The sequence below is a fragment of the Triturus cristatus genome, chromosome 2_2 (genome assembly GCF_964204655.1).
Source record: "Triturus cristatus chromosome 2_2, aTriCri1.1, whole genome shotgun sequence".
NCBI classification, from domain to species: domain Eukaryota; kingdom Metazoa; phylum Chordata; class Amphibia; order Caudata; family Salamandridae; genus Triturus; species Triturus cristatus.
Genome location: NC_140582.1, coordinates 65,350,418 through 65,378,369, shown reverse-complemented (window position 1 = coordinate 65,378,369; position 27,952 = coordinate 65,350,418). Strand labels below are relative to the sequence as shown.

At 43.3% G+C, this 27,952-nt stretch overlaps 1 protein-coding gene across 3 annotated transcripts in view; it reads right to left on the bottom strand.

Moving 5' to 3' along the window:
* LOC146861849 (low-density lipoprotein receptor-related protein 2-like) overlaps window positions 1–27,952 on the bottom strand; it is an 837,432-nt gene that overhangs the window by 547,200 nt on the left and 262,280 nt on the right. For all 3 annotated transcript variants that reach the window (XM_085641010.1, XM_085641012.1, XM_085641011.1), the window contains one exon: window positions 13,380–13,548. In XM_085641010.1, coding sequence (XP_085497136.1) covers window positions 13,380–13,548 — 169 coding nt within the window. The remainder of the gene's footprint in view (window positions 1–13,379; window positions 13,549–27,952) is intronic.

Below are 27,952 nucleotides of genomic sequence, written 5' to 3'. Positions count from 1 at the left end.
AGACATACCTTGGCAATCCCTGATCAAGCTCTTTAGTGAATCCTTTGAGCAGCATTACAAGAGGTTTCTTGTTAATATATCCTTTGAGATGACGATTTTCTATGAATCCTAATATGGAACATTCACATTTCTGGAGGATTACGAATATTGGTGACTAGTTTTCTGTTCTGAAATGGGTTAGTGGCTGTTTTTTTTTTTGGGGGGGGGGGGGGGAGGTCTCAATTAGTGTATATGAGGAAGGTCTTTTCTTGTGATTAGGGCTGTTTATTTACTTACCTAGTTTTCCTTCTGTGTGTTATAGGGACTGGTTTCCAGGATGGCCCATCATGAAGAGGGTGATTCACCAGGGCAGGACCATTCCTCATTCAGTGAGCCACACTGTACTTTGACACACCGCCTTCTCCCCATCGTTTATTCCCTCTTTCACCTCAGGACAAACCACTAATACTGCGGTTTTCAATGTGGAGGGTTGGTCTAGAAGTGAGGTAGGACTATATCCATTTCCACTGCTCCTGGTTTACAGAGGAGCGGGACCGTGCTAGGACCTGGCCTTCTGCAAGTCAGTCTTGACCCTGCTCCCCATGGGAACACTCTAGCCCGAAGCCCAGGCCAGGTCCTCCCTGGAATGGAAACAATTGTTCAGCATTCCATCGATCATTTGTTCTTTTTTGCTTTGGTTGCCCTAAGTGGGAAGGGTATGCCTGGATATGGGTCGCGTGCTCACTGTGCCATTGAATTCAAGCTAGCCTGGCTGATGAGGGGGTGATACCCTGCAACTGGTCCCAGGATGCTGGTTTCTGGTCCAGGGAGGACCTGGCTTTGCAGGTCTTTCTTGGACTGATTTGCATGTGGCTGGGTCCAAAATGGTGTGGCGTGGTGAGCAAAACCATGGATTAAACCCAGATCTTTGTGACTGGGGGTGAATGTATGCATTGTTCAGCATTCCGTCCATCTTTTTTGCTTTCATTTTTAATGATAGCTGGAAATTGACTTCACTGCCATCTGAAAAATTTCACTGTTCAAAGAGTTACTCTCCTCTTTATTCGAAGACTTGTGAAGTTGCTCTGCGCCCCACTCAGCAGTTTGAGGCTGGCCACTTCAGGTATAGACAGCTCAGTAAGCACAACCCTGTGCACTTCCCCTTGAGTCACTTCACCGAGCACAGCGGTATGATGACTAAATGACTAATGGATTTAGTAAGTCATTAAATTCTTCTCTTCTAAATGTCAATTTGTGTTTTGACACTAGGTTACTCTGCCTTGCAGCACTTAAGTTCTCAGTCTTATTTTGCAAGTTATGATTTTCAGTGGCTGCAGTTCGTATAATTCATTGAATCCTCCTTCAGCATTAATACTTTATATAATGTACAACTTTATCTTGCCTGGCAGTGTGGTCCCTGATGTCTGGCCTAACCAGCAGGTTCTCACCCAACAGATTTGCAATGCTTTTGTGTTCTTCAACTGTTTTACAGGGGCTGGAGCGGTGATTGGACTCCACATTCATGAACTGTTGAGTCCGTACTTTGACAGCGACACATGGCGCACACACAAGCAGTCTGCTTGGAACGCAGCAAACTCTGGGAGAGCATGTTCTTCAGGTTACTCATCCAGTCACCAGTTGTAGCATCTTCCCCAGGCTGGGTACCAGCCAATGATTATGCCACAGCGCTTAGTAGAAAACGTTTTTATTCGTGTGCATGTAACTGCAAACTCAACATTCTAAAACAAGCAATCATTGCATTCCGCTCAGACATACATCGCAGCTCTATGGAGCCAGTTCAAAAGGGTTCTGTCAAAACTCGCAAGACACTACACTTGTGATAATGGGGTCTGAATATTTCTCTTCTGTTTTCCAGATCAGGCATTATCTCAACACATTCTATTGCGTACTAATTTCCAAATTCCAAAGCCTTTTAATTATATTCAGGGTCACTGGAATTATGAGATTGCGTGGCTGCGGCGATTTTTGCATAGTTGTAGATTTATCGTATTTGCCACAATCATTTGCAGCATTATTTTCAGGTTTGAACAAAAAAGATTATTTTTAGCTCAAACGGTTCAAAAGTTAGTACAATAGCAACACATGTTGATGCACAACGGAAGGTTCTCTGCAGAGTTTAACTGGTCACCTTGCTGTAGCCTATTGCTATATTTGGGTGTTAAACTGGTACAACTAATGCCCAGACAGTATTAGGTTTAAAAATGACAAAATTAATATTAATGTTTGCTGCATAATTTACTCGACAAATTTGACTCCGCTGCATAATTCCAGTGGCCAAGATTATGTCGTAGTAGGTAGGCTCATGAGGGAGTAGTTAATTCATTTTTATAAGAATCTTGTTAAAATATCCTTCTCAATTAAAGTGCAGCATAGGGCAAAGGTTCTCCAAGAGACAGGCAAAACGCCACTGGATAGTAAAGACTGTAGCATTAACAAAACTGTCTACCTGGTAGGATTTCCATTTGGTGGCAAGATGGAAATTCAATGGGAAAGCTTCCCCGCTCGCCCCCCCCCTTCCCAAAGCGCTTGTTAAAAAAAACTCCCCACAGAACCATACCTTCTCCTACCACCCATGTAGGAATGCAAGTCCACTAGGGAGGATTTTATGGAGCCATTTCCAATCCTTGAAAGGAAAGATGTTGGCACGTCTGCACAGCCAAATAGAAGAGGAAACTGTGCCCCTCAAAATGATTCCTGATCCCAGGGAACGCAAAAGACATCAATATGAGCAGGTATCTTGTAGGGGGCTCCAATGCCACTTGAAGGGAGTCTTGTTCAGAGCTAAAAGTTCTGCTTCAATTGCAAAACCAAGATCCATCTATTACGCTGTAGCATAGGTGTGTTCATGTTCCACTCATCAAGCCTATCCACGCAAGGGAAAAGGTTTATTGGCAGACGTGTAAGAATGAGGACATTATGGTGGTTTCAAAATTCTGATTTGCACAAATAGCACCCAAACTCAGATTCTCTGGTATAATCCAAAACTTGTCGTGCTTTCCTTGATACCCAACTTCTAGCAATTTAATGTATCAAATTGAAATAATTCATGGTTGCTACACCAAAAAACAATTGTAGGCCAAAATTCAGTTTGCTCTAAGCACTATTTTTGCATAAACTTTGAAAGGTAAACATCTTTGGCCGGAAGAGTCTGGGAAACGTAGTTGCATTTTAATTTCACAGCTTTGGCTTTAACACAATATATAGATGCAGTCCTAGTTGTCTGCTTTCAACTCCAATTTATGTACACTATTTTAGGAGTTCAATGACAATTTTGCTTGGGACAAACCTTGACATAGCTACACAAGCTACCTCTTGCCGTGGTCAGATTTTCATTCAGACTGAAGTTTGTAATTTAGCTCACTCACATTTCCTCGGCTATTTTCACACAAACTGCAAAGGAGGTAGAATTTGAAAAGTAGGAAAGCGGATCACTGCTTACGAAAATGCGAGAAAGGCATTTTGCCTCCAAGCCTGCCTCAAAGCGGGTGGGGGGGGGGGGATTAGTACAGCGAACCTTGCGTGGCCACTTACATACAAACGACACTAGTAAGTAGTACTTTATTCGACCAATCAATGATCATTCACAGAAAACAGTCAAAACAGCTCGCATCATACAATACAAGCTTTGGGGGAACAATATAAATAAAAGCACATCATAATTATACGCTAATTTTAAAAAATAAAACGTTTAGAGGTAAAATGTCTATGAGAATGACCTCATACGGAGTCAGAAAAAAATCAAAATCCATCAAGGGGAATCACCAGTTAGGTTCAACAATTACAGACATTAGTACGAATTTTGAGGGAGGAGTCACTCCTCACAATGATCATGTCATACTAGTTCCTAATTCGAGGATGGCATCTTAATCCTGAGCCGCCAAGCATACAGCAAGTATCTCGTCATTATGAGCAAAAGCCATTCAGTTGCGTTGGATCTAAACAAACGCAAGACGTCTGCAGATTGTTTGAAGGCATGCAGGAATTATCCACCTTTTTCGGATGTGTGCATAATAAGGGTGGATAAACAAAGTTCTACAGATTCGGGGTTTAGACCACACAGGGGACATACAGGGGTTACGGTAACATTCTTCCATTTACTTTAGGTGGCATTCAAAGGCAAGGCCCCGAACCTAAATTGTAAATAAAGTGCAGGTGCGTGAGGGGGTTTGATTTAATCCATAAAACTTTCAAACTGGAAGCAATTTTTAAAACCTAAAAATCTATCAGTTATAGTGTCTGATGCTACAGGATTAAAACATGCGAGCTCAGTATAGTTCAAAAATCGTTGTTGTTGGGGGAGCATTTTCAGTAGTGAATTTTGGTCCCCCCCCCCCCAATTTGTACAGACACTGCTTGACCTCCTTAACCCAGCCCAGTCGCCCTGCTTGTTTTTCAAGAGTAAGTAATTAATCTACAGCTTCCTTGACCCAGATCTGATTTACTAGTCCAGAGACTTACCCAGAACACTAGGGCCTTCGGAACAGTAAGTGGAATGGTCTTCAGCCCTAGGCGTACCAGGAGAAGTGGAGTGCTTATTGGAGGATTTAAACTTTTTTTTTTTTTTTAACTTGTTTTTACTAAAACTGCTTCCACTGTATCAGGTACAAAGGACATGCACATACAATTTGGAATCTTAAGCAATATACAGTCTGTGGCGACCACATCACATCCTGTTCAGACAGTCTCACTATCACGTGTGCGTACTATTTGTCTATTATAACCGTGCAAATGCAGTTTATATATTTTTTGTTCATATGGACCTATATGCTACAGAACAAATAACGCCAATAGTCCTCACAACTAGGGAATTCAATCCCCTCCCAAATCCAACTCCAACCTCCCTCCCAACTCCAACCTCCCTCCCGCCCCCAACCCCGTGACAGCGGCAGACAGGTGGCCTAGCCTAATTAACCTTAGCAGACAAACTGGCGGTGCACTCATAACTAACATGTGAATCATGTGTTCCTGTAGTGAGAAGGTGTTTGGAACAGGGACTCTTCAGGGTGTGTCAAGACAAGTACGGTGCTCTGTGTGCCATGTGCGCTGTCCATTTCACTCATTTGTTGTTGTGGACATTGCGGTTAACATTTGCCCCAATCCAGGAGATCACTCTGCCTTGTCATCTGTCCGCACTATCTTGAGACGACACTCCTCGGCAACCCCCTATTCCCGCAAGTCTTCCCTCCATTTTTTCCATGCAGGTGGACCTGGTTGTACCCAGTGAATAGCTATTTGTCGTTTTGCCAGGACCAGCCCCAAGAGAGCAAACCTATGGCGCATCTTCGTCCCTTTCTTAGGTATCGGAAGTACCCCCAGTAGGCAGTGCTTTATGGAGACATCTACACGCACTGCAGTCAATGTGCCAAGAGACTGCACCACTTTGTGCCAGTACCGCTGCAGACGGGGACAGCTCCAGACCATATGTAAAGATTTAGCTGGATCTGTGCCACATTGCGGGCACGTGGAAGATATCCCTGATGTAAATGGAGCCCAGCGCTGGGGTATCAAGTGCGATGCACGTAATAACATTGAATTAACTTAAATCGTGCATTACTGGTAGCTTCATCTACCTATGCTAACGCTCTCCTCCACTCACCATCTGTCAAAGGGATTGGGAGATACTCTTCCCAACGTGCCCTAGCCCTGTCTAATTCCAAGCCCCGATCCACCTTTAACACCTTATATATGCAGGAGATAAGCCCTCGAGTGGACCCTGGGTCCAGCAGAGCCCCCAGTGTACTGGTCTCTTCCGGTTAGTCAGGAAATGTTGTCCACGTCTCCCAGGCAGTACACAATATCTTGACGTACTGTAAAAAATGTCCTGATGGCACCTGAAGCCAGGCCTGCGCATTTTGGAAGGTCATGAACGTACCATTCTGGTATTAATCTCCAGCCGTCGCACAGCCTCCCTCGTACCATTTTGAGAGATCCACGACACCTTGTATTCTCCGAAAACCCTGTAACCATTGCAGCGGTAATGCGCTAGCATATGGGGGTTTTCTAACCACCCAAGTCACTGCCTGCTCCCAGACCTCAGTAACCTGGCGAACTATATGGGGCACCTTTTTGGAACCCTCAAACCCATCATTAGGTATTTCTGGAGTTGCATCCCCTCATTCCAGCTCCCCAGTAATTCAGTCTCAACTGTGCGCTCTCCCATGCACCACTAAGCAGAATATTGCAGCAAGCCTGCCATATAGTATAGTCTTAGGCCCAGCAACCCTGAGCCACCCTCATCCATGTCGAGTTTGTATTTAAAATTGTTATAAATTTATTTTCTGCCACCTCCAATTGTTTCAAATGCTCCACACCCCACATTTTGGCACCATAAAGGGCAGCGCCTAACCCTCTAGCCTGACGTATTTCGATTTCAGGGAAATTGGGCAGAAAGCAGATAAAGTTTCTTAACAAGTGCACTGCCTACATGCTGGTGTATAGGTGCCCTTTTGTATCTGGGATGACCATGTCAGATTACTAGTTAATCTAACTCCCAGGTAGTCAAAAACCTTAACCTGGTTTAAGAATTGTAGGCCCAACCTCAGTTTCCCTTTAAAAGATGTGTGGGATACAAACCATTACATGCTGTTTAAAACATTTTGGATGCCCATTGGGGTTATTATTATTATTATTAGCTTGAAAAGCGCCTGGTTACTCCAACGGAGTGTCCACGCGCTACATCAAGGAACACCTCGCAACAATCCTGGCCTAGCAAGCTTACTGCACATCACTGAGAAGCAGAGATACTACTTCTGTCCACCAGACGGAAGTCGGAAAAGCCAAGTTAAGTTTTTTTCGGAACAGATTCCAACACAGGTCCTTAAATCCATAGGGAGGTCGTTCCATGCCTTAGCAGACAGAAAACCAAAAGATCCCCCTCCAGCTCGAACCTTCTGCACCCTGGGCACAATTACCCTGGCAGAGCCAAGCGATCTAAAATCCCGAGAAGGCTGATCAGCCGTATGAAGGGGGAGCAAGAAGCGCAGCCCCTTCTGATGGAGGATTTTGTGACCAAAGCATAAGGCCTTAAAAGTAACTATGGCCTGAATAGGGAGCCAATGAAGTTTCCTCAAAGCTTTCCCCACCGAAACCCGCCTAGGAATATTCAAGATCTGGGCTGCTACGTTTTGGACCTTCTGCAAGAGGTTCAGATTTCTAGCTGTCGCCCCTAAATACAGAATGTTGCAGTAATCAAGGCGAGATGTTACAAGAGCCTGTACAATGGTTTTTAGCATCAAGGGGGAGAAGGTCCAGAATTTAACCAGCATTTTAAGGATGCCAAAGCAGACTCCGGCCACCGCGGTAATTCTCAGAAGGACAGATTTTCATCGAACCATACTCCCAAATTCTTCACCTTTGCTTTCGGAGTCGGCCCAAGCTCTGTAGGCCACCAATGCTGTGACCAGAGAGAGGGCTGTTTTCCAGCAACCATCACCTCTGTCTTCCCTGCATTCAGCTGAAGACAGCTGTATCTCATCCAGTCTACGAGCTCCCCCAAACAGACCTTAAAATCTGATGCCGTTCCAGATTCATTTAGCTCCAGAATCACAACCAGCTAAGTGTCATTGCATACGACACCAGCTTTATCCCATGCCTCAAGACAATATCCGCCAGGGGGCGCATATAGATATTAAACAGGGTGGGGTTGAGAGCTGAACCCTGTGGCACCCCCTGCAACAGAGGACACACTCTGGATGTATATGGATGTTGGAGAACTTGGAAGGATCTGTTCTGTAAGAAGTTTCATCCATTCCCAGGTGCCACCAACGACACCAGCCTCCTGCAGCCTCTCAAGCAGGAGACCGTGGGACACCGTGTCGAACACCGCACTCCGGTCTAGAAGGATCATAGCAGTAGTTCTTCCTGCTTCTGCAGCAATTCTCAACACTTCTGCTGCCAGTAGAAGAGCCAATTCTCTGCTATGGAGTGGCCTAAGGCCAGACTGGGTATCATGGAGAACCTGTCTCTCTTCCAGAAACAGACAATTGTCCATTAAGATGTTTCTCTGCAATTTTTGCTACATAGGGGAGCAAAGAGATCGGTCTCAAATTTACCGGAAGTGCGGGATTCAAAGATGGTTTCTTCAACAAAGGGACCACCATAGCGTGTTTCCAATTATTGGAAACCTGCCCCATCCTGAAGGACATTAAGTAGAGAAGTGAGAATCAGGGCAATAGCATTCTTTCCTTTTGCAAACATTGGGGGAACCGGATCCAACAGTGACCCTGATTTCCTGACCTCCATCAGTCTTATAACCTCACCTTCCGAAGGTGGTAGAAAGACAAACTTATCATTGATCCTGAAGCTTCAGCCACAGGAGCGGGGACAAAATTCCTGCTACTTTCTGGAAAGGTGGCATATATTTTATCTATCTTGCCCATAAATTACTTAGCAACCTTGTTACAATGATCCTTCGAAGTAGGGGGTGCAGCAGTGACCCGTTCCAAAGAGGACAGTTGTTTCACAACCTGAAAAATTTTCTTAGTGGAGTTTTTAGCTAACTTAATTTGTTCTGTATAGAATTTCCTTTGTACTCTCCTGATCTCATGGTGATAAAACTTCAAAGCCCCCTAGATACTTCTGCATATTTTCATCCAGGAAGCTCTTCCTCCACTGGAGTTCAAGGCGCTTACAGCCGGATTTCAATTGTGCCAGTTCTTCTGCAAACCATTTTGCAGAAGCAGAAAAACGCATGCTTTTACATGGTTTCAGTGGAATCAGGGAGTTCACGGCTTCCGTGATCAAGCAGGATATCAGATTATCAGCTGTCTGGGTATTAGCTCCTAGATCAGGAATACTGCAGGCCAGTGCCTCCTCAAGAGTCCAGAGTTAGCACGGCCCACTTTTGAACCATCATGGACTCCAAGCACCTTCCCTGTTTACAGAGGACCTTACCAAGGGTCAGAATTCTAAAAGGGAGTATATAGTGGTCAGACCAGGCTACAGGGACAGGTAATGCAGCAACTACCTGCGTACAATTTGAAAAGCTATTGTCTAACGTATGGCCCAGATTGTGTGTGGGAGCATGGACCAATTGATTAAGACCCATTGCCTAAAGTCCTAGGGACACCTCCATAGATTCTTTACTATCCTTATCTTCTAAATGAAGATTAAAATCACCCTCAACAACAAAATTGGGTAGCAAATGACATAAGGGGATAGAATTTCAAAAAGCTCATCAATGAAAGCTCTCCCTGGGTCAGGGGGTCTATAGATAAGAAACCCTGCAATCGATTTTGTGCTGCGATCGTCAGATTAAAAAAGTCTGCTTAACAGTTAGACATCGGAAGTTTATAAATTTTAAGCTGAAATTCTCTTGAATATCACATCAAGGACCCCCCCCCGGCCAGACCTATCCACTCTATGGATCGCATAGCCTTCGGGTAGGGCATCCAAGATATCCGGGGCAGACGAGTCATTAAGCCAGGTTTCAACTAGAAATAGCCCAACTGGTTTTCTGTCCCTGAGGATATCATATTTCTATACTGTGTTTGCTAAGCGATTGGCAATTAAGGGAAAGACAGTAGAGGGACGCTAGCTTTTCTCAATGCTTCCCTTTTATCCCTCATTTCCCCACCCGATTTCAGCTGAAACCCATAGCTTTTCCAATCCATTCGCCTCGCTATCTGCTACCACAGAATGTAGACAGACCGTGTCCGAGACTTCTGAGTGCCAGCAATTGCTCAGAGGAGTACACATTCCTAAGCTTAACAAAAGGGCCAGGGGTCCTGGCCCCAGGCGCTGTCCAGGCGCAGACTGGCTTGCCTCAGGCGCGCCAGCAGCATGCCTCCGCTGCTTGCCCGCTTGAGCATGCACTTAAATGTTGTATGCGCTGGGAGCACTAGACCGCTCCTGTAGCGCAACACTGCGCCGGAAGTGAGGATAATGCAAATGATTCTTAGGGTACGTCGCAGCGCCCTCCGCTCAATCGGTACAAGACGAGGCGGACCAGGGCAAAAGTACCCTGGATAGTCAAGGTGCCAGCAACAGTAAGCAGCCCCCCTTTCCTTCCCCCCACTGTCCCAGCAACTGTGCAGCAAGTGACTAAAAAAGATAGGAAAAGGGTTGTGTAGATTAGCAGCGTATAGTCTCTGAAAAGGAAGGGAATTAGTTTGCCTGCTAATTTAAGAGGGTCACCTCCGCAGTCATATAAAGGATTGATGAGCCCATTCATATATAGGGTGAACAAGGTTGGGGGCGGAACACAACCATTGTGTACCCCTTTTGTGACGCTTATATATTTAGATAAATCTCCTCAAGGGTTCCACCTAACTTGGGCATAGTTATCTTGGTGCAGTCACACGAAGAGTTGTAAACCACTAGGCAACACAAGATCCCAAGGCCAACCCATAGTTTAGCACGATTAATAGAATCAAAGGCAGATTTAAGATCCACAAACCTACAGGTGTCCCTTCTTGATCGTAACTTCCTTCTATATAAGCAATAAGAAACTAGATACCTGGTCCAAGGTGCTTGTGGACACCCTAAAACCAGGTGGCAAGTTGGACAGTATGTTATTCTCCTCTATCCAGGATTGTAAACGTGTCAGGATCAATTTGCAAACAACTTTGTGCGATATCTATGATCTGATAAGACCACCACTATTCCAGTTCTATTCCCATTTCTTTGGAAAGCACAAAACATTTCCATTTTGGCCATCTTCTAAGACCCCTAAAGAATAATTCAATTCCTACGTACAAGTACAATCCAACGGTTGGGAAAAAAGTTCTAAATGGAATTGAAATCTTATTTCAGGAAATAGGTTGTGTAAGTTAATCTTAAATTTCACAAATATCAAAATATGGTTTGAGAAGGGAAATACTTCGCAGTTAATGGGCTAAAATATCCAGGTGCTTCAGAAAATAGCTTCTGGAGCAGTGGTGTCCCGTCAGTCGGCAAATAAATAGCAAATTGGACTTTTCCAAATGCAACAGTTTAGGACCCACCCCATGAGATCCCATCCTTTCATCTGTTCTTGAGGCATTCAAGGTGAGACTTGTTTTCACTGTTCGAGGTGCTTCGAACGCCAAAGAACACATTCTGTACTCAAAGTATTAAGGATTGAACAATATTTTTGAATGGGATAGTGCTCAGTTATACTACCAGCAGGGAAAGCGTTGTTAAAATAGAGGGGGGGGGGGGGGGGGGGGGAGTACTGGACATCAACCCATTGTGCGGCTGTGCAAGCCATGTTGGACTGTGCGTGCTGGAGCGCGTGATATAACCCTAAGCTTGCATTGGCGTGCCTGCAGAAGCAGTCTTAGGCTACAGCAGAGATTTGCAGGAGCAAGTTAAATGTTGATCATGTATGGTGCATGCTGAAAAAATGTAAAGTTGCTGCTCTCTGGGGATTTGGTGGAGTTCATTTCCAATTTGCCTCAAAGGTGCTTGCTTGGAACGTAAATTAAACTAAGGTAGCTTCCTGAATGTTTTAGATTATATCAAATATGAAAACAAGAATTAAAACACTGGCCGTGTTCAGCACGGATAAAAGGGTGGGTAATTGGTAATTACCACTGCATTTAGATTAAAAACTAAAGGAAGATCTTGTGATGTTCAAGAGAAGAGCTGGTCCTTTTAGTAGAAATATGTTAGCATCTTAAACTGAGGGATGGCGTTTGTGTTTGCTCAGAGTGAAATATGAGGAAGAGGTTTAACCGGTCAGATTGTATAGACACATTTAAACCCCTTTTTTTTTAAAAAAACGTTTTTGAGATGGAAACATTGCTGATATGGCACTGCAAATTTGAGGAAAGGCTGTAAAGAAACGTTCTCTTCACTTTAGTGTTGGACAACCAGTATTTAGAAGTGTGTGTCCAGCCGTCTACCTGTTGGGTACGGATTATATTCCTTTGTCAGCAATGGTATGGCATGTATACGGCTTCACCGAAAGTCTATTGCGGATTTATGGTTGTATGCTTATTAAGGTTATATTTTAGTTTTCAAGTAAACACATGAGCAGTTTAAAAATGATGCTGTTTGACAGTGCACAGCAGTGCCGACTAAAGTAATGAGTGCACAGAGTAGAAGGACTCTGAAGCACTGCAGCAAATCTAGCAGGAGTCTGAAGAGGACCATGTGATTGCGCTTCAACAAGCTGCTGGCGTCTGATCAATATCACTGTCTGGGACGAGTCTACTATAACGCACTTTAAAATGCAGTTTATATTAACCCGTGACAGACGGTCTAGTTGGGCATGCGTGGCACTTCTAAGACACTCGTGCTTGCTGGTTGATGTCTGGTATCACACTCAATTGACCGAAATGAGTGACCGATTTCTGCTTCAACATTTCCCGCCTGCAGTTGCCTCAGAGCTGGTTTTACCTCCGAAGGATTGACAGGTAGGTTGATTGTTCCTGCTTACTAATCAGTGGCACAATAGACCCTGTAGTGCGGGGGCCAGAGCTCCTGGGGCCATGGTATAATAAGTGTCCTGGGGCACAACGGGCATTTGCACCCGCTTTGCAAGCCACCTTGGCACTTTGGTATTACAGATGGGGCACATGCTTGTGCGTCCTTCAGTAATCCATCGCGCTGGCACACTTAAAGTGCCAGCGCTACCATCAAGTGGCATGCCCTCATTTGCATAGGGGCGTGCACGATGCAAATGAGGGAATTCCTTTGCCTCTGTGCCGGTGCCATTTTACAAACACAGGAGCAGAGGCAAAGAAGCTCTCAGGGGTCACACTCCGTGCGCCACCTTCTAGGTGGTGCACTGAGTGAGACCATTGAGCAGCCCTCTGGAGAGGAGAAAGGGGATCCCATGCACCCACCTGCAAGGGGCTCTATTCCCCTTTAAAAGTGCAGGCAGGTTGCTGCCTGCACTGTGAAAAAACAGAGCTGCTGAAAGCAGCCAATCCCAGTTTTCACATGAATGCGCTGCACGGGGCAGTGGAAGTTCGCGGCAGCCTTGGGGGGCAGCGCATTAACTAATGGGGTGCAAACCATGACCAAGCGTAATACGGCCCCTGGGGGCCCTCTCCATGCACTCTACAGGATGGAGCCCAAGTTTCGTTATGTCACGGAGTACAATCATGAAATGTGTGTGTCCACAAGAGGTAAGCCACAACACACCGCATAATTTAGTAATAACAAGGTGTTCAAGAGTGAAAGGATGCCAATTTCACTATACAATGCTATTCAAAGTTCTATCCATGCCACGCGACTGCCATTTGCTGCAAGCAACTTGAGCAAAACCTGGAAGAAACGGATCATTCCCATTTGCCAAATCAATTGACAGGATACTTAATATTTTTAGCAATTCTGCTTCTAGTCGGTCAAAGAATTCCTTGCATAACTATGGAAGAGCCTAAGGCACAGACCTTCTAGGCATCTGCTTTTTACTCAGTTTAAAAAACCACTTTAGGTTAGGATTACAATACCTCTTTATTTTCACTGATCCAGTACAATCTGCCGGTGATGTGATCGAGGGTGAGTCCCACTGGCTGCTCCATGGGAACGGCAGCCAGCACCCGCCTGTCGGAGCCATCCATCCCAGCCACCTCTATGGCTGTATTTCCTCTTCGGCCATAATTGATCCAAAACATGCATCTGAGGAGCAGAGACCAGAGCAGTATTAATTGAAGACAATCAGCAACAATACTCTAGGAAGAATATGCAAATCTTACAACATACGTGAGAATGGCATCTAGCAGCGGAGCTAACCCACTGAAGACAGAGGGCAGTACAAACTGCAGATACGCTTACCACAGTGACTGTACTAATAGCTTCAATGATGAGCTGTAGTTCTGAAAATATTGCAACTACTACAATCATCTTTTTGTAATTGAGCGGCAATGCAACGGAGATGCAATTATGCATATGGTATGCGGTTTATGTATACATGAAATAGCAAGCCAATTACTCAATTTTGCAAAAGCAAAACAAGTCTACACAATTTACCCACGTTCTAGAAGGTTAGGAACATGCACAGCTTTCCACAGAGATAAACTTGTATGCAAAAAAAATTATCTACAGGCATAAACCCCAGATGAAGATGATCCGAGAACATTTACTCCAATACAGGATCTTATGGTCAAGAAGTTCTGCAAATAGGGAAGATTTTCTGCAGTAGTTTCGTGTTAGAGTGTTCTTAGCACATAGACACTGGGCATTCTTTAGGTCAGAAACAGCCTTCCCTTTAAGGACATTCAATATTCTTTCTAATTGGGTTTTTCCTTCCACCACATTTCGACAAATAGGCTCCAAAATGGCTTACCTACAGGTTAACAATGGAGCAGAAAGCCTGGATCTGTTAATCGTGCTGTGGTCAGTATGCCCTGCCAGGTATTTCCAGTGAACCGGTCCCATGTTTGTTTGGGGGAGGGAGAGGAAGATTGAAAATGGAACAAAAGTCAAGCAGATGCTGAATTTGAGGGTATTCAGAGAACTGTTCGTAAGGTATAAGTCACTGAGACTAATGACTTTGCAGCAACCAAAACAAATGATCGCCTAAACACGGCTCAAAACAAAAAGGATAACACCATCAGACTTTGAGCAAACCAACTCAATTTGAGGACCCAACTGAATAACTCGCCTAATGTTTCCTTTCAAGACAGCCCAAAAGATAGGCCTTTTAAAGACACGATTCATCAAGGGAAGGATGAGGCCCACTGCCTTCCAGCAGCCTCTTGTAAGAGGATATGGGTTCCATCAAAATTTTACCGACTTCAACTCAGCGGGAGATGGGACATTACAGGTTTCCAAGTCTCCTTCTTACATTGCCATCTTCAACTTGAGAATCACAGAATGAGACTGTACTCCAACAATCACCACACTGCAAAGCAGCCAGACGGCGACATGGTAAATTAAAAACAAATTTGTATACCAGCAGATCAGCTCCCCCAGTTTCAAATCTCAGCTCCGGTACTTTGAATAAAGAAAATCAGCATTTGACTTGGCGAATCTAGAGAACATTCAAGACATTTATTGATTTCCAGTCTACCTGAGCCATTTACAGAGGAAATTCGGTTCATTTCATGCAGAGATCAGGTTTCAGCTCTATAGGAACAGGTTTGGGTGATCTCCAATCTATACAATCAATATGAAGCAGCATAGTGACCAGTTTAGAGCCATGGTGTGTTTATATTTATTGCAGGTATTTACAGCTGCCCATATGATGCTTCTGGATTGCAGGTATCCACCCTGAGCACAATTTTGCAATAGGAAGTATTTGCTTACAACATGGAACAAGAAGTTGATAGCCAACTTCCCAGACTAAGATATCCTCTGGGGTTCTGGCACGGTCTCCAATACACCCTGTACTCATTTCAAGCTTAGCTTGCCACCACTTTTCAGACCTTCAGCTTCATATCTTAATTACACGAAATGTACAAATCCTAAAATTCATTAATTGACATGATTTAGAAATAACAGGCATCATTTTACACAGTGACATGGATTGAATTAAAATAGTTACTGTTGGTAAACTACCCCATTCCGAGATAATTCTAAAAATATTAAGACTCCTACTAATGAAGCAAAAAAATGTCAGCAATTGAATAGAGAAATTTTACTTTTTTGAAATACTTCAAATCTCGCATTATGGTCCTTTCCTCTACAGGCAGTAATAGTCTTGCCCCAAATGCCTTGATAACGAGGTATGGTGCGAAGTATCACAAATTGGTCCATTTCAGTGTTTAAAACCACTTTTGAACGTACTCAACAGGGATTAGATTATACCATAATTTCATGGACTCCATGACGACTCCTGGTTTGGTGGGTAAAAATCATGGATCATGCATAGCAAAGTTTGTCCGGGGAAAGCCCACTAGCTTCTAGATGATTTTAAATCAGATCAGTTTCTCCATAACAGTCACCACATTTCAGTAAGGTCTGATCAGAACATCACCACTTAAAGCAGACTAACATTCCAGAACAAAGCCTCCATTAAATGTGGCTGCTGAGAAAGATTAGTTAAGATTAGGTGTTGGTGCTCCACTACCTTCTCTGCTCAGTCATACCCAGCAGCACTGACTGTCAATGAAAAGATCGATAGCTCAAACGGGATATTTAATGTAATGCTCATAACCCATGAGGGTATCCAGGGCAATGCCGCTGCTGGGCATAGTCAGTCGAACGGCCAGGTCTCACTGCAGTTTCTGAATTCTTGCAGTGTGGGGGAGGTTCTGAGGGAGGATGTTCCAGGTTGGAGGCCAAGTAGCAGAAGGAGGGGCCACCTATCCTGCTGCAGTTGCACAGAGGAGTGTGGGGAAGGGCAAGGGATCGCAGTTTTCTAGTGGGTTGGTGGAAGTTCAGCCTGGGTTTGAGGTATGATTGTCCCAAGTTGTGAAGGTCTTTGTAGGCATGTGTCAGCATTTTGAACTGGCATCTCTTGTGTAGGGGGAGCCAGTGGAGACATCCGAGGTGAGGAGCGATATGGGCTTGCCTCGGGAGGTCTAGGTTGAGTCTGGCTGCTGCATTCTGGATGGTTTATGCTCAGTTTAGAAGCTGGATGGAGATCCCTATGTAGAGGGTGTTCCTGTAGTCCAGGTAGCTGGTGATGGTCTGGGTGACAGTGCGTCTGGTTCTGATGGGTATCTACTTGAAGACTTTCCAGAGCATGAGTAGGGTGAGGAAGCAAACTGAGGATAAAGAGTTTATCTGGCTTTTCATGGTGAGCCTGCTGTCAAGTATGATGCCGTGCTAACTGCTGAGAGTCAGAGGCATACACTCCTTTCTTCCTGTAGAAAGCTTTAAAGCCCGATGTGGATGCATAGCACAAAGATATGTCACTGCAAAAGGCAGTGAGATTTTGTGTTGACCATATTTTGTTTACTTTTATGAGAGATTGGCCCAAATCGAGATTTTAATTTATTACGTTAGTTACAGCTGGATTGTTCCTTTCCCAGTAGCGGCTTCACATCAAGATAGAATTTGACCCCCCTATTTGGTTTGGCTGCCAGCAAGCTACCCCAAATCCAGTTCATTAGCATTGGCTGCCTCGGAGTCCAGCTCTGACTACCGGTTCTGCCCAGGTTTTTTCGGTAGAGGGCTTTAAGACTTAATACCAGCACAATCATCAAGGCTATAGGTAGATAACAGCTAAGGCAGTGGGTTTCGCTTTGTTGCCCTCTTTTGGTTTTCCTTGCATATAACAGAGGTAGCAGGCCCATCCGTAATGATCAACTTCACCCTACATTAGATGTAGCACATGTAACACAATTAGTTGAATTTGTTTTGCTTATTATGTTGAAGTGTTTTATTGTTCATTTCTCATTAGCTGTTTTTTCAGCAAGCATAAATGTGCTTCTTTTCTTTTTTACTACTTCAGTTACAGCAGGTGCGAGTGTTGGCTGCCTAGTAGTCCAGTACTGCCTACTGCGCCTGCCCAATTTTCAAATGCTATAATGGCCCTATCGAAGCGGAGTGCCCTTCCCCAGTTTCTAAGTATCAACTTAGCCCTTTGTCCAATCACATCATCCATGGCATCAACTGAAGAAATCTAGCAATCTTTCCTTCTGTAAAATACTCACTGTGGCCCTTCATTGATCTGAAATGTGATTGTCATCTCGCAAATTTGATATCTTGCAACAGAATTAGTTTAAAGACACCTCAAGCCCCAGTATTTCATTGGCTGTGCCTGAGCACAGAATAGTCCAAGCCAACGCTAATAAACTAGTAGCAGGATTAGCTATTCTACATAAAGCTTCTATAAGTTATGGAAATTGCTCATAAATCTATGCCTTTTGGTAAAAGGTGAGTTTTTGCACTTTTGCTAGCCGATCTAATTGCACTACCAGCCATCTGGACCTTGTCATCACTCTGCATCAAAAGTGTCCTATTTCACTTTTAATTAAATTTTTTCTAATTATGCACGGTTAAATGACCTCCGAGCAAGAATGTGCTATCCTCTTTGACCCACTGTCAGTTCTAGGACTTAAACTTGCGTCATTACCTACAAGATCTGCAGACCACATGCTTAATTTTACATATTCTTCTGACATCAATATTGTGTCCAGTTTACTTATTTGTGGATCAATGCAATCCATCCACAACATATATATTCACTTCAATCATGCTCTAAACACTAGGCTAAGCATACACCCATAATTTAATACCACTTAGGTGTACATCTTCCATCTTTCACTGTGATAGGATGTCCCAACCAGTGTCGAGAGACAAATCAATCCATTGACTGTAGGACGCAAGATTACTCCTATTAATGTAAATCATGCAGACACCCCCGCCCCCACACACACACTACCTCCTCAGCATACATTTGTTTACAAGAAGCCAATTAGTGCAAAGCACTGGAGAACATATGCATACAGACTACCAATGAGCATGCTAAATGGACCTACTAGTCTACCCTGAAACAGGCAATTTTCTAATGACCAACATTGTGTAGGATAAACTACTTGTTGGGACCAACAGCAGAGTAGTATGCATTTGTTTTTTTTACACTGCAATTTAATTGGCAGGAGGGAGATCAAGTTGCTTAGATATGTCGAAGGAAAATGTTGCAAATCGAGTACTTTCATTTATTCAAAAACTAGATTCAATATTATATCAAATAAGGATATTAATAAAATTCTTACAAAAATGATCTATATTTAAATGGGTAACCTTATATTTGATAGTTGGATAATCAAGTTCTCTATAATGGGTCTTGATAAACTTATAACTTAACTGACACCTATTCTAGTTCATTTCATCTGCAGAGCTATCTGAAGCAACTGAAGGTATTAAGAGCAAAAAGTCCCCAGGGTTGGTTGGCTTGGTTGATACACTTCTCACTTTAAACCCAATTTTATGGGAGCAGATTAACTTGTGTTTGGGGAAACTAGCTTACTTACCTCAAAGCATGAACCATGGATCACCAATACCCAAATCTCAATCTCACCAAATAACTGCCAGCCTCTCTCCCTAATGGCTGTAGATACCAAAATATTGATCTTAAACATGGGCAAAAGGCTAATCAAGTTTAATACTCCTTCACCCAGAATGAACAAATTAGCTTTAGTTAATTGAAAGAGGCCTGTACCTGATTATTTACCATCTTTAGGCTCTGAAAACGTTGTTATTGGGCTATATTTGCAGTATGTGCTTCAGAAAAATCAACCCTGGATACAATTATTTTGAAATGTGTATTAAAATGCTAGAGGCAGGGGGCTTTACTAATGGTTATATTGGTTTTCAACTTCAGAACGGTACTAGTAAAGGGTGCACTTTGTTCAACTTTTCAATTTAGCTTTAGAACCATTGGGAGTTTTCCCGGATCCTCATGGACAGTTTAGTATGCAAATGAAAAATTGAGTGACTAGTGGATCCCTGCCCCTGCGATCGCAATCCAAGTCAGAATATGCTGCATTTCCTCTTTGTCAGCTATATGATGAACCACGCAGGGAACTAATTTTACCACTAAGGGCGTTGAATATTAGAAAATGAAGACCGGCTCTATTCTACCTACAGCTACTCCAGTAAGAATACATATGTGAAATGATATATACATTTATTTCTGCTGCAATTTGCTTTAGGTTAGTTGGAAAACTATTGTCTTCGTTTAGTTTTTTTGCATTGATTCAGACACTTCATCTGTTTAAATAGAGCTCCTGCATTTGGTAAAGGTCCCCCCCCCCCCCAAACTCTTCTGGTACTTTCAAAGGGCACAACACACTTTAGAAAAACAAAAAAAAGTGTGGGGGGGTGCATTTGTCTCCAAGGTTGTAGGCAGGGTCAGAAAACTTGATGTATTCTTTGATCTGGCCTTGTCTCCTAGAAAACCGGAACAGTCCTTTTGGCCCAACCCGGTCTGGCACTTTAAAAGGCATTATCAACTTAAGAACATTTTATTTATTGAGTTCTGTGTTGTATCTGAACACATCTGTGTATTAGCTAATCTTTGCCCCCCCCCCCCCCCCCCAGCACTCGGGAATTACTTCTATTATTTCTCCATTTATTTTGGTTACTGTTACAGGCACTATGCACTTTAAAACATTTTAACTCTTGGGGTTTTGAGTCTCGTCTTGAAATTGAATGATTGTTTTATCAAATTGGAGTAAAAATAATGAACTTCAAATGACTTGACCCAGTTGACCGACATGTATTTTCATGAATCTCGAGTATGTGGAGCTGCTTTTTTCCCATTCTCATGTTTATGTATTGTGTGCGAGACTTCTGGTTTGTCAAAACCGAATAAAGTTTAAATGATCTGACTAGGGAAGATGTGCTGCTTATGATCCGTAATCCACATAAAACTGGCACCTATTCATTAGAAATGATGGTACTATAACTGGAAGAGACGAGCATTTGCATAGCCAATAGGTCTCGCCTTTGGGACTGTATAAGTGGTTAGTCATGCTGCACATTATCCTGGTTACTCTGCCGCTCTGCAGAACTAGCGATCAGAGTCACGGTGTGGGACAGCTGATAGAGGAAAGGAAATTCAGACAACGGGAGGGGGGCAGGAGCATGGTGAACAGCAGAAGTGTCCATGCCTTCATGGACACTAGGTTACAGGCTTGGGCTTGCCCTACAAAATAAATAATTGTGTTCAGATAGGTTGACGACAGGCTACACCTCCCAAAATGCATAACGTTATTAAAGGAAAGACGTGAACTGGAAAATAGTGTCCCTGGTGACAGAGTTCCCTGGTAACCGAACCTCAGAAGGATGAAAGGCCGATACAACCCAACTGATTCGGAGCCGTCAATTGTGGAGCGATGACAGTTTGCAGCAGAGGTGTATTAACATCCTTTTCTGTGAAGTTTACAATCCGTGCTAAGCATGCAGCAACGTCAGAACAGAAAGTGTTCCATTTACTGCCCAGAACAGGAAGCGAAATGTCACCTCAGCCCTTGTTCCGTCAAAGTATCAGACCAGTGGTCATTCACGCAAGATTTCTGCTAGGAGCTCGCAAATTCACAGATTTTGATAAACCGCAATTGGGTAGGTTACAGGTTTCTAGATCTGTGCTGTGGCAGAGGGCAGAGAAGGATGTAACCGCAAGTGTTCCATTCTGTTTAATGCCTTTAAATTCAGTTGAATTTGACGATGAGCGTTCTGGTGTTTAGGACTGTGGTTGTAGCTAAATTGAAAACACTTTATTACCCTACAGCCGGAGCAGCACACACTGCAGTCACTGCTTATACAGCCCACCGCTGTGTTACATAAAGTGTGCCTTTGCTCTGTTAGCGGATAAGATGCGCATCGGTAACAATTGTGACTTTAGGACCAAGACAAGTTTTATTGCAACTTTGGCCTGCAAAACGAGGAGACAGATTGCGTGGAGGAGAAGCCCATCCATGCTAATTAGTAAAATAAAAAACAAATGCCCCCTGCGCGCTGATGTGTAAACATAATTAAAGGACAACAAAGGTGTATTAAAAGCACGGCGGCGAAGGAGCATGCACTGCAGTCCTAACACCGTCCCCCTTTATAAGATTGCTTAATGCTTTCTTAAACCTTTATACATGTACAGGGTATGAGTAAACGGAAGCCAGGAGAGCGTGAACCCGGTGAAGTGCGTGCTTGTAACTGGTGAAGTGCTTAGTAAAATGTGTGTGGACAGCAGCACTATGTGTGTGGGGAAATACAGAGTGTGCTTTAGTCAAGTAAATACAAGCACGGGGTCTGCATGTAAACAGCGCGTGTGTTTAGCCCCCCCCCCCCCCCCCCAAAAAAAGCCTATCCCAGACACAAAAGTGAAAGCGACTATGCGTATCCCAACAAGAATTGTGACACCACCATCCCTCCTTGCAGTTTAATTCAAAAGTTCCCTGCAGGCGATAATTATGGCTTTAGTGGATGCTTTGTGTTGTATTAAAAGCAGTTGTAAAATGAGGGAGTGGCGGGAAGAAGAAATAAACAAGAAAGAAGAACTGGAGAGTGTTTAGTCTAAAAAAAACATGGAGTTTAAGGGGAAATAGGGATTTGCGGGAATAGAAAAGTATAGGAGACAGGAGGATGCTATAGAAATTGCTTTAAGTTGTGTGGAAACCTATGAGATATTGGAAGGAAGCTTATGAGGAACAAAACATGGCCTGGAGGAAAAGAGTACTGGGGGAGATGTGTTGTGGCTGCCTGCTGTTCACACGGCGTCGGTAGTCTGGTTCCTGTAAAGCTTTGTGACAACCTGTTAATGTTAATAGGAGCGCCGGAGGCCGAGATCACATTTGGCGTTAGGCGAACTGAAGTTTATTAAGTGTGCTGCGTATGCCTGCAGGAACTGTAAGCGAGAGGGCTCTCACAAGGCTATTCCCAAGGCAGGGATACGTAGTATAGTTATATTTGAAAGTGTTTATTTATAATGTTTAAAAAATAGACAGGGAAGCAAAACAAACGTGTTTACAATGTTTCTAGAAAAAACGTTTAAAGTGTGCTAAGCGTCCCGTCACACACCAGCCTAAATTAAGCCCCTGCAAGTACTAATATTACGGCTGAAATTTAAGTACGACCCAACTTATTTGCCAAATACACCGCAAAACCGGCATAAAACGGTTTAAGAAAATAGGATTACAGAGGAGTAGGTAGTATTCAACACTAACAATATAATGCCACAGCACGTGATAACATGTAAGGCCCCTTAAAGCGATAAAATTACGGCCCTGATCGAAGATGTGTTAGATTGAAAGCAGTTAAATGTAAAAAGGTGACGGAAATGAGACTTGGGCCTTGTTTAAAACATTTTTCTATATGCTATGGCACAGAGAAGAATGTAACCGCAAGTGTAAAGGACAACAAAGGTCTATTAAAAGCATGGCGGCGAAGGAGCATGCACTGCAGTCCTAACACTGTCCCTCCTAATAAAATTGCTTAGTGCTTTGTTAAAACTTGACATGTACAGTGTATGAGTAAACAGAAGCCAGGAGCGTGGGCCCGGTTAAGTGCATGCTTGTAGCTGGTGAAGTGCTTAGTAAAGTGTGTGTGAACAGCAGCACTATGTGTGTGGGGAAATCTAGCATGTGCTTTAATAAATCCAAGCACAGGGTCTGCATGTAAACACGTGTATGTTTAGTCCCCCAAAAAAGCATATCCCAGACGCGAAAGCAACTGCGCGTATCCCAACAAGAAATGTGACAACACAGTCCCTCATTGCAAGCGACACTACCGCCCTGTTTGTAGTTTAATTCAAAAAGTTCCCTGCAGGCGATAATTTTCTGTATGTGCGCCGTGGCAAAGGGCAAAGAAGGATGTAAGCGCAAGTGTCACATTAAGTTTTATTCCGTTAAATTCAGTTTGGTTTGAAGATCAGCGTCTCAATGTTTAAGACTCTGGTTATAGCTAAATGGAAAACACTTTATTACCCTACAGCCGGAGAAGTACACACTGCAGTCACTGCTTGTACAGTCCAACGCGACCTAAAAACATGTGGCCCGTCAACGCTTGCGCCTGTAGACGCTGAGGGCATTTCTGGTGTTTACCTGCTCGCTCCCGCATCACTTTAAGCACTGCACTTGTGGCGGCATCCACCTTGCGGGAGCGAGCAGCGGCCATATGTTTGTAATTAATGTGGCCACGCCGCTGCTCGCTCCCGCAAGGTGGATGCCACCACGAGTGCAGTGCTTGAAAAGAGTGAAGGCCGATGGCTAATGGCCCTCCTAGAGCAGCGCATGCGCGCTGCCTAGGCGAGACCTAAAAAACAGAAGTTCAGGCTTATTTGCCCTTGCTACCCCACACATTTTCAAAATTGAAAATCATTTGTCAAGTGAAGTAATTAAATGTAGGTATTTTACAGACTAATTTAATAAACAAAAAACCTTGACTTACCATTATGGAGGCAGACTGTACTCTGTGGAAGAGACTACATTTAATTTTTGTGGTACAATAAATTCCCTAGAAATGTGAATTTAGTCAAATGTTTTAAGTTTCACAACATCTATTTCTGTTTCATAGCTCAAGGTTTAAAAATATCGACACTTCTAAAGTACTTCCTATAACTGACAGTGGAAAAACTAGGCTGGTGTGGGAAATAGTAAGCAGCAGAATGCTGCATGGGGGTTTTTAGCTTTCCTTCTTTCTATAATTAGACCATTTTGATAAAAAAAAAAATTGCCAATATTGACTTAGAGGCAGTGGTCTAATTTACAGACATGTTACTATGTTGAACACTATTTATCCATTTAAACGGATATTCTTTTTTGGGCAACCAAACCACCTAGTCCGCAGACAGCGTTAAATTGTTTAATGTACTTCTGTTTTCACCAGGTTCACAAAGTATTCTTTCAACCTGCCATGTGTATAGCATTGCTTTTTTGTTTTAGTCAAGCTTCTGAAGTCCAGTGGCAGCTGCTCTAATTTTGGAGTGGTGGGCGAACGCGGGAGGATGAGGTACATTTTTAAAAACCTTAGCCTCCCCTACCGCCTCGATGTTCCTCTCCAGCTGCTGGTCACACTGCACATGCTACTAGGGGGTAATAAGAGCATGACAGCAGCGCAGTGATTTGCCTGAGAGGGCCGACTTGATGCTCGCTCAGGCTCAGGGAGTGCACATGTCCGCTTTGCTGGCCTAAGATAGCCAGCCAAACTGACATGCGCACTTACAAGTACCCAACACTCCTTGCTAAAGCTGGACGCTTGGCAGGATGGCCCTGCCTCCACCCTAACCTTGCCTGGCAGCAATGAAAAATAAAACTATAATGAAATGATTTTTATTATTTTTTCACTGAGGCGACGCTCCTCTGCTATAACTGAGGAACTGCCCCTGCTGAAATCAACACATTGCTTTTGGAAATCTAGGATATCTGAAGGAAATCTGATTAAATAATTTTGGCAACTCAACTATGGTTTCTCTTGAATTTCCAAAGTTGAACTCTAAACTCACGAATAGAACAGATTAGATATTCTATGCTCCATGGAATTTACTCAACCTGTGTGCCCAGTAGGCCACGAGCACAGCCTTAGTTTTCACAGTACGAGTGCCTCTCCGGTAGGGGGCTCGTGAGCACACTTAAAAAATAAGTCACTTGCCGTTCGGGTTAAAAGTCAAACAGCTGGCTTTTCCGGAGAAAAAGTTCCCTCCTTTGAGCACATTTCATTTTGACCATTACCAAGTAACTTTCAGCAGAATTACTTATTTCTGCTGAAAAGGATGATCTACATTGTATCGATAAGTTTAACAGAATATAATGTCTCAACTATGAAAAGGTTCAATTGAACAGACCAACGCTTGCTCACATTGATGTGGTCAAGAAAATGGAGGAGAGAAAAACTGGATGTAAAGAATAGGCTGAACAAACAATGAGCTATCCCTGAAAGGACCACTCTATATGGCTGCTTACCTACAAAACAGTACATTGCCTAAACCTAAACACTAATTGGGGAAAAAAGTATTGATGGGGATGCATGCAAAAAAACACCCATCTAGATCAGGGGCCTTGAACCTCTTCTGTACTGAGAGCTACTTATGCTCAATGAATTGCATTGAAGGCTGATAAAATTAGTGTTGTATAATTAACAACATGTTTTATATGTATAATTAAATCAAGCAAAAGCTTTAATTTAATAAGTTAAGCTGCACACAGGTGAGCTACTCAGAGGTAGCTGGAGAGCTACAGTAGCCCATGAGCTACTAGTTGAGATCCCTGATGTAGATTTACTCATGATGGGAGGACACATCCAAACTATACCCATAGCTATTCAAACAGATAGGGAGCATCTGGGACCAAGTCACTGAAAACAATCCAATATGCAAACCATGCAAATATGGCATCTCCAGCAGTATAAAAAAAATGTGACATAATAGTAATTAGATGAATAGGAGGAGAGTACTAAACTAGAGTGAGACTTTATGATAACAAATTCTTAATGTTGGACTAAACACAACACAGCCTACGGGTCAGACTAGACAAGTGACTACAATATACAACAAGCATTTGCAATGCAATAGGTCTCGCATTTATAAGAGTTTGAGCTATTGGCATTGTAAAATTACAATGCCTTTTATTTATGTTTTGGTTTTAAAACAAATAAAAGGCATTGTCATTTACAATGTCAGTAGCATAAACTCGCATAAAAGCAGTGTGCGGCGTGCAGCAGTGCGCGGCGTGCAGCAGTGCGCGGCGTGCATGCTTCGGGAAATATGCATATAATATTGAATTACATCATATGGTGTATGACTTTGTATAAAAAGGGGAAATCCTATAATAAAGAAATTGAAAGCAAATCATATATGAATTCTTCAGGCATTTATGTCAAGTTTAGTCATAAAATCTTAACACAAGAACTACCGGATTGTCCCTTTATTAGATTTTTGTCAGTTGACTATGTAATGAAAGCAAAAATCAAAACTAAAATCGAAAGAAAATCCTTCGTTTATTATATTATACATTCTCGAGATACTCTTTCCAACATCTGCATATCTAAGTAGCCGTTTCTGGTTTACTGCTGGCATGCCTCGCTAATTAAACTATTGGCCTTTATTTGGAATTCTAAAGTCTAGCTTTGAAAAAAATAGCATGTCTGCTCAAAGTTTATGACATCCCGCCTGCTTCTTCCGTTCGCCACGCTATCCTGTCGTCACCCGCCCTTGTCCTAATCGTCACCAAGGATAAAGGGAAACAATGTAATTTAAAATTGGAGAGAAAGAAATCTACCCATCTGTTTGTGTATGTGTGAGCAGCAGCTTGTGACACACACACGTATAAATCAATGAAAAGCTGCCAACCAATTGAAATGTTAACTCTTTTCAGTGTGAAAGGTTTATTTAGATATGTTAAAATAATTCTGCCATCCATCTTCTGCGCTCTTAGGTTTTTCCGAACTTGGCAGCTTGCTATAAGAAGTTGAACAAAGATGGCGAAGAGGGGCTTTCGGCGGCATTTGCATTTTATGGCACCTATTTCTATGCCATACTGAGCTATTCTACATAGAGATGAGACGGTCTTTGAGACGCCTCTGCTGTATTTGCATTTGGTAAAACAGCCTTAATGATGTGTTGAGGCGCCCCCCTGCCATTGTTGAAGCCGCCGTGTGGGACCCTGCTAAGTGTATGAGGGGTGGGGGATCAGCATACACAATTTATTGTGTCTAAAGCCACCCTTTCCTGAGACACAGCCCTGGAGACAGAGGATGTTTATTTCAAGGAAGTCCAGCGGCCTTCGTGTCTGGGCAGCATTTGGTAAAACAAAAGTACAAATGTTATGAAACATTTACATATTCCGAAGCATTTAATCCATCGTGCAAGCCTCTCATTGCACGCGGACGGAATGTTTGTCTACTGCTGTAGTTTTGGCATCAACAGATGCAGGGAGGATGACGCTCTGTGAAAGGGTGAAGCGTAGGACCCATGGTGGGCGTGGTTAAGTAATGTTTCGGCTGAGATAAGATTGTAAAGACTGAAGCATGGATAATTACAAGACAAGCCCGGCGCGCGCTTGGGGGAGCGCATTCCAGGCGGGGGAGCGGACCCTTTGAAGTGCTCCCAAAAAGCGGATTGCATGGCGGCACAATGCGCGTGATTGTGCGCGTGCTAGCCATGCAATCCGCTTTTTGGGAGCACTTTCCAAACACGCTTTCAATAGTCTCGCTTTGCGATCGCTTACGCGATAGCAAGGTCGATACCTAAAAACGGAACAGCCAGCCAGTGAAATCAGACTACGATCCCACCAGCACCTCAAGAAACCACAAGATTTCCAGATGCCACCGATGGAGGATGGGGGTTCCGCAATCTCAGGGCTATACAAAACATTAACAGCTGACAAAGTGAAGCTACAGACATTTCTTAGAAGTCCCATTATCTGAGCTGGACAAGGCCTGGAAGTTAAGACAAAAGTCAAAGATGCTAGATTGGGACTACAACAGTTCAATTACCTTCACAAAACCCACCTAATCTTAGTCAAATTAAAGATCAATCTCCCTCACACCATCAACGGTCCTAGATGTCATGAAGTGGTAGCAGGAGTCCTCCATATGACAAGCCCTGCACCAAAATAAGAGACCTCTGGGAAGAAGACCTAGCCAATAACATAGCAACAAATGGGATAAGGATAACGGCACTTAATTTGAATAAATGCAT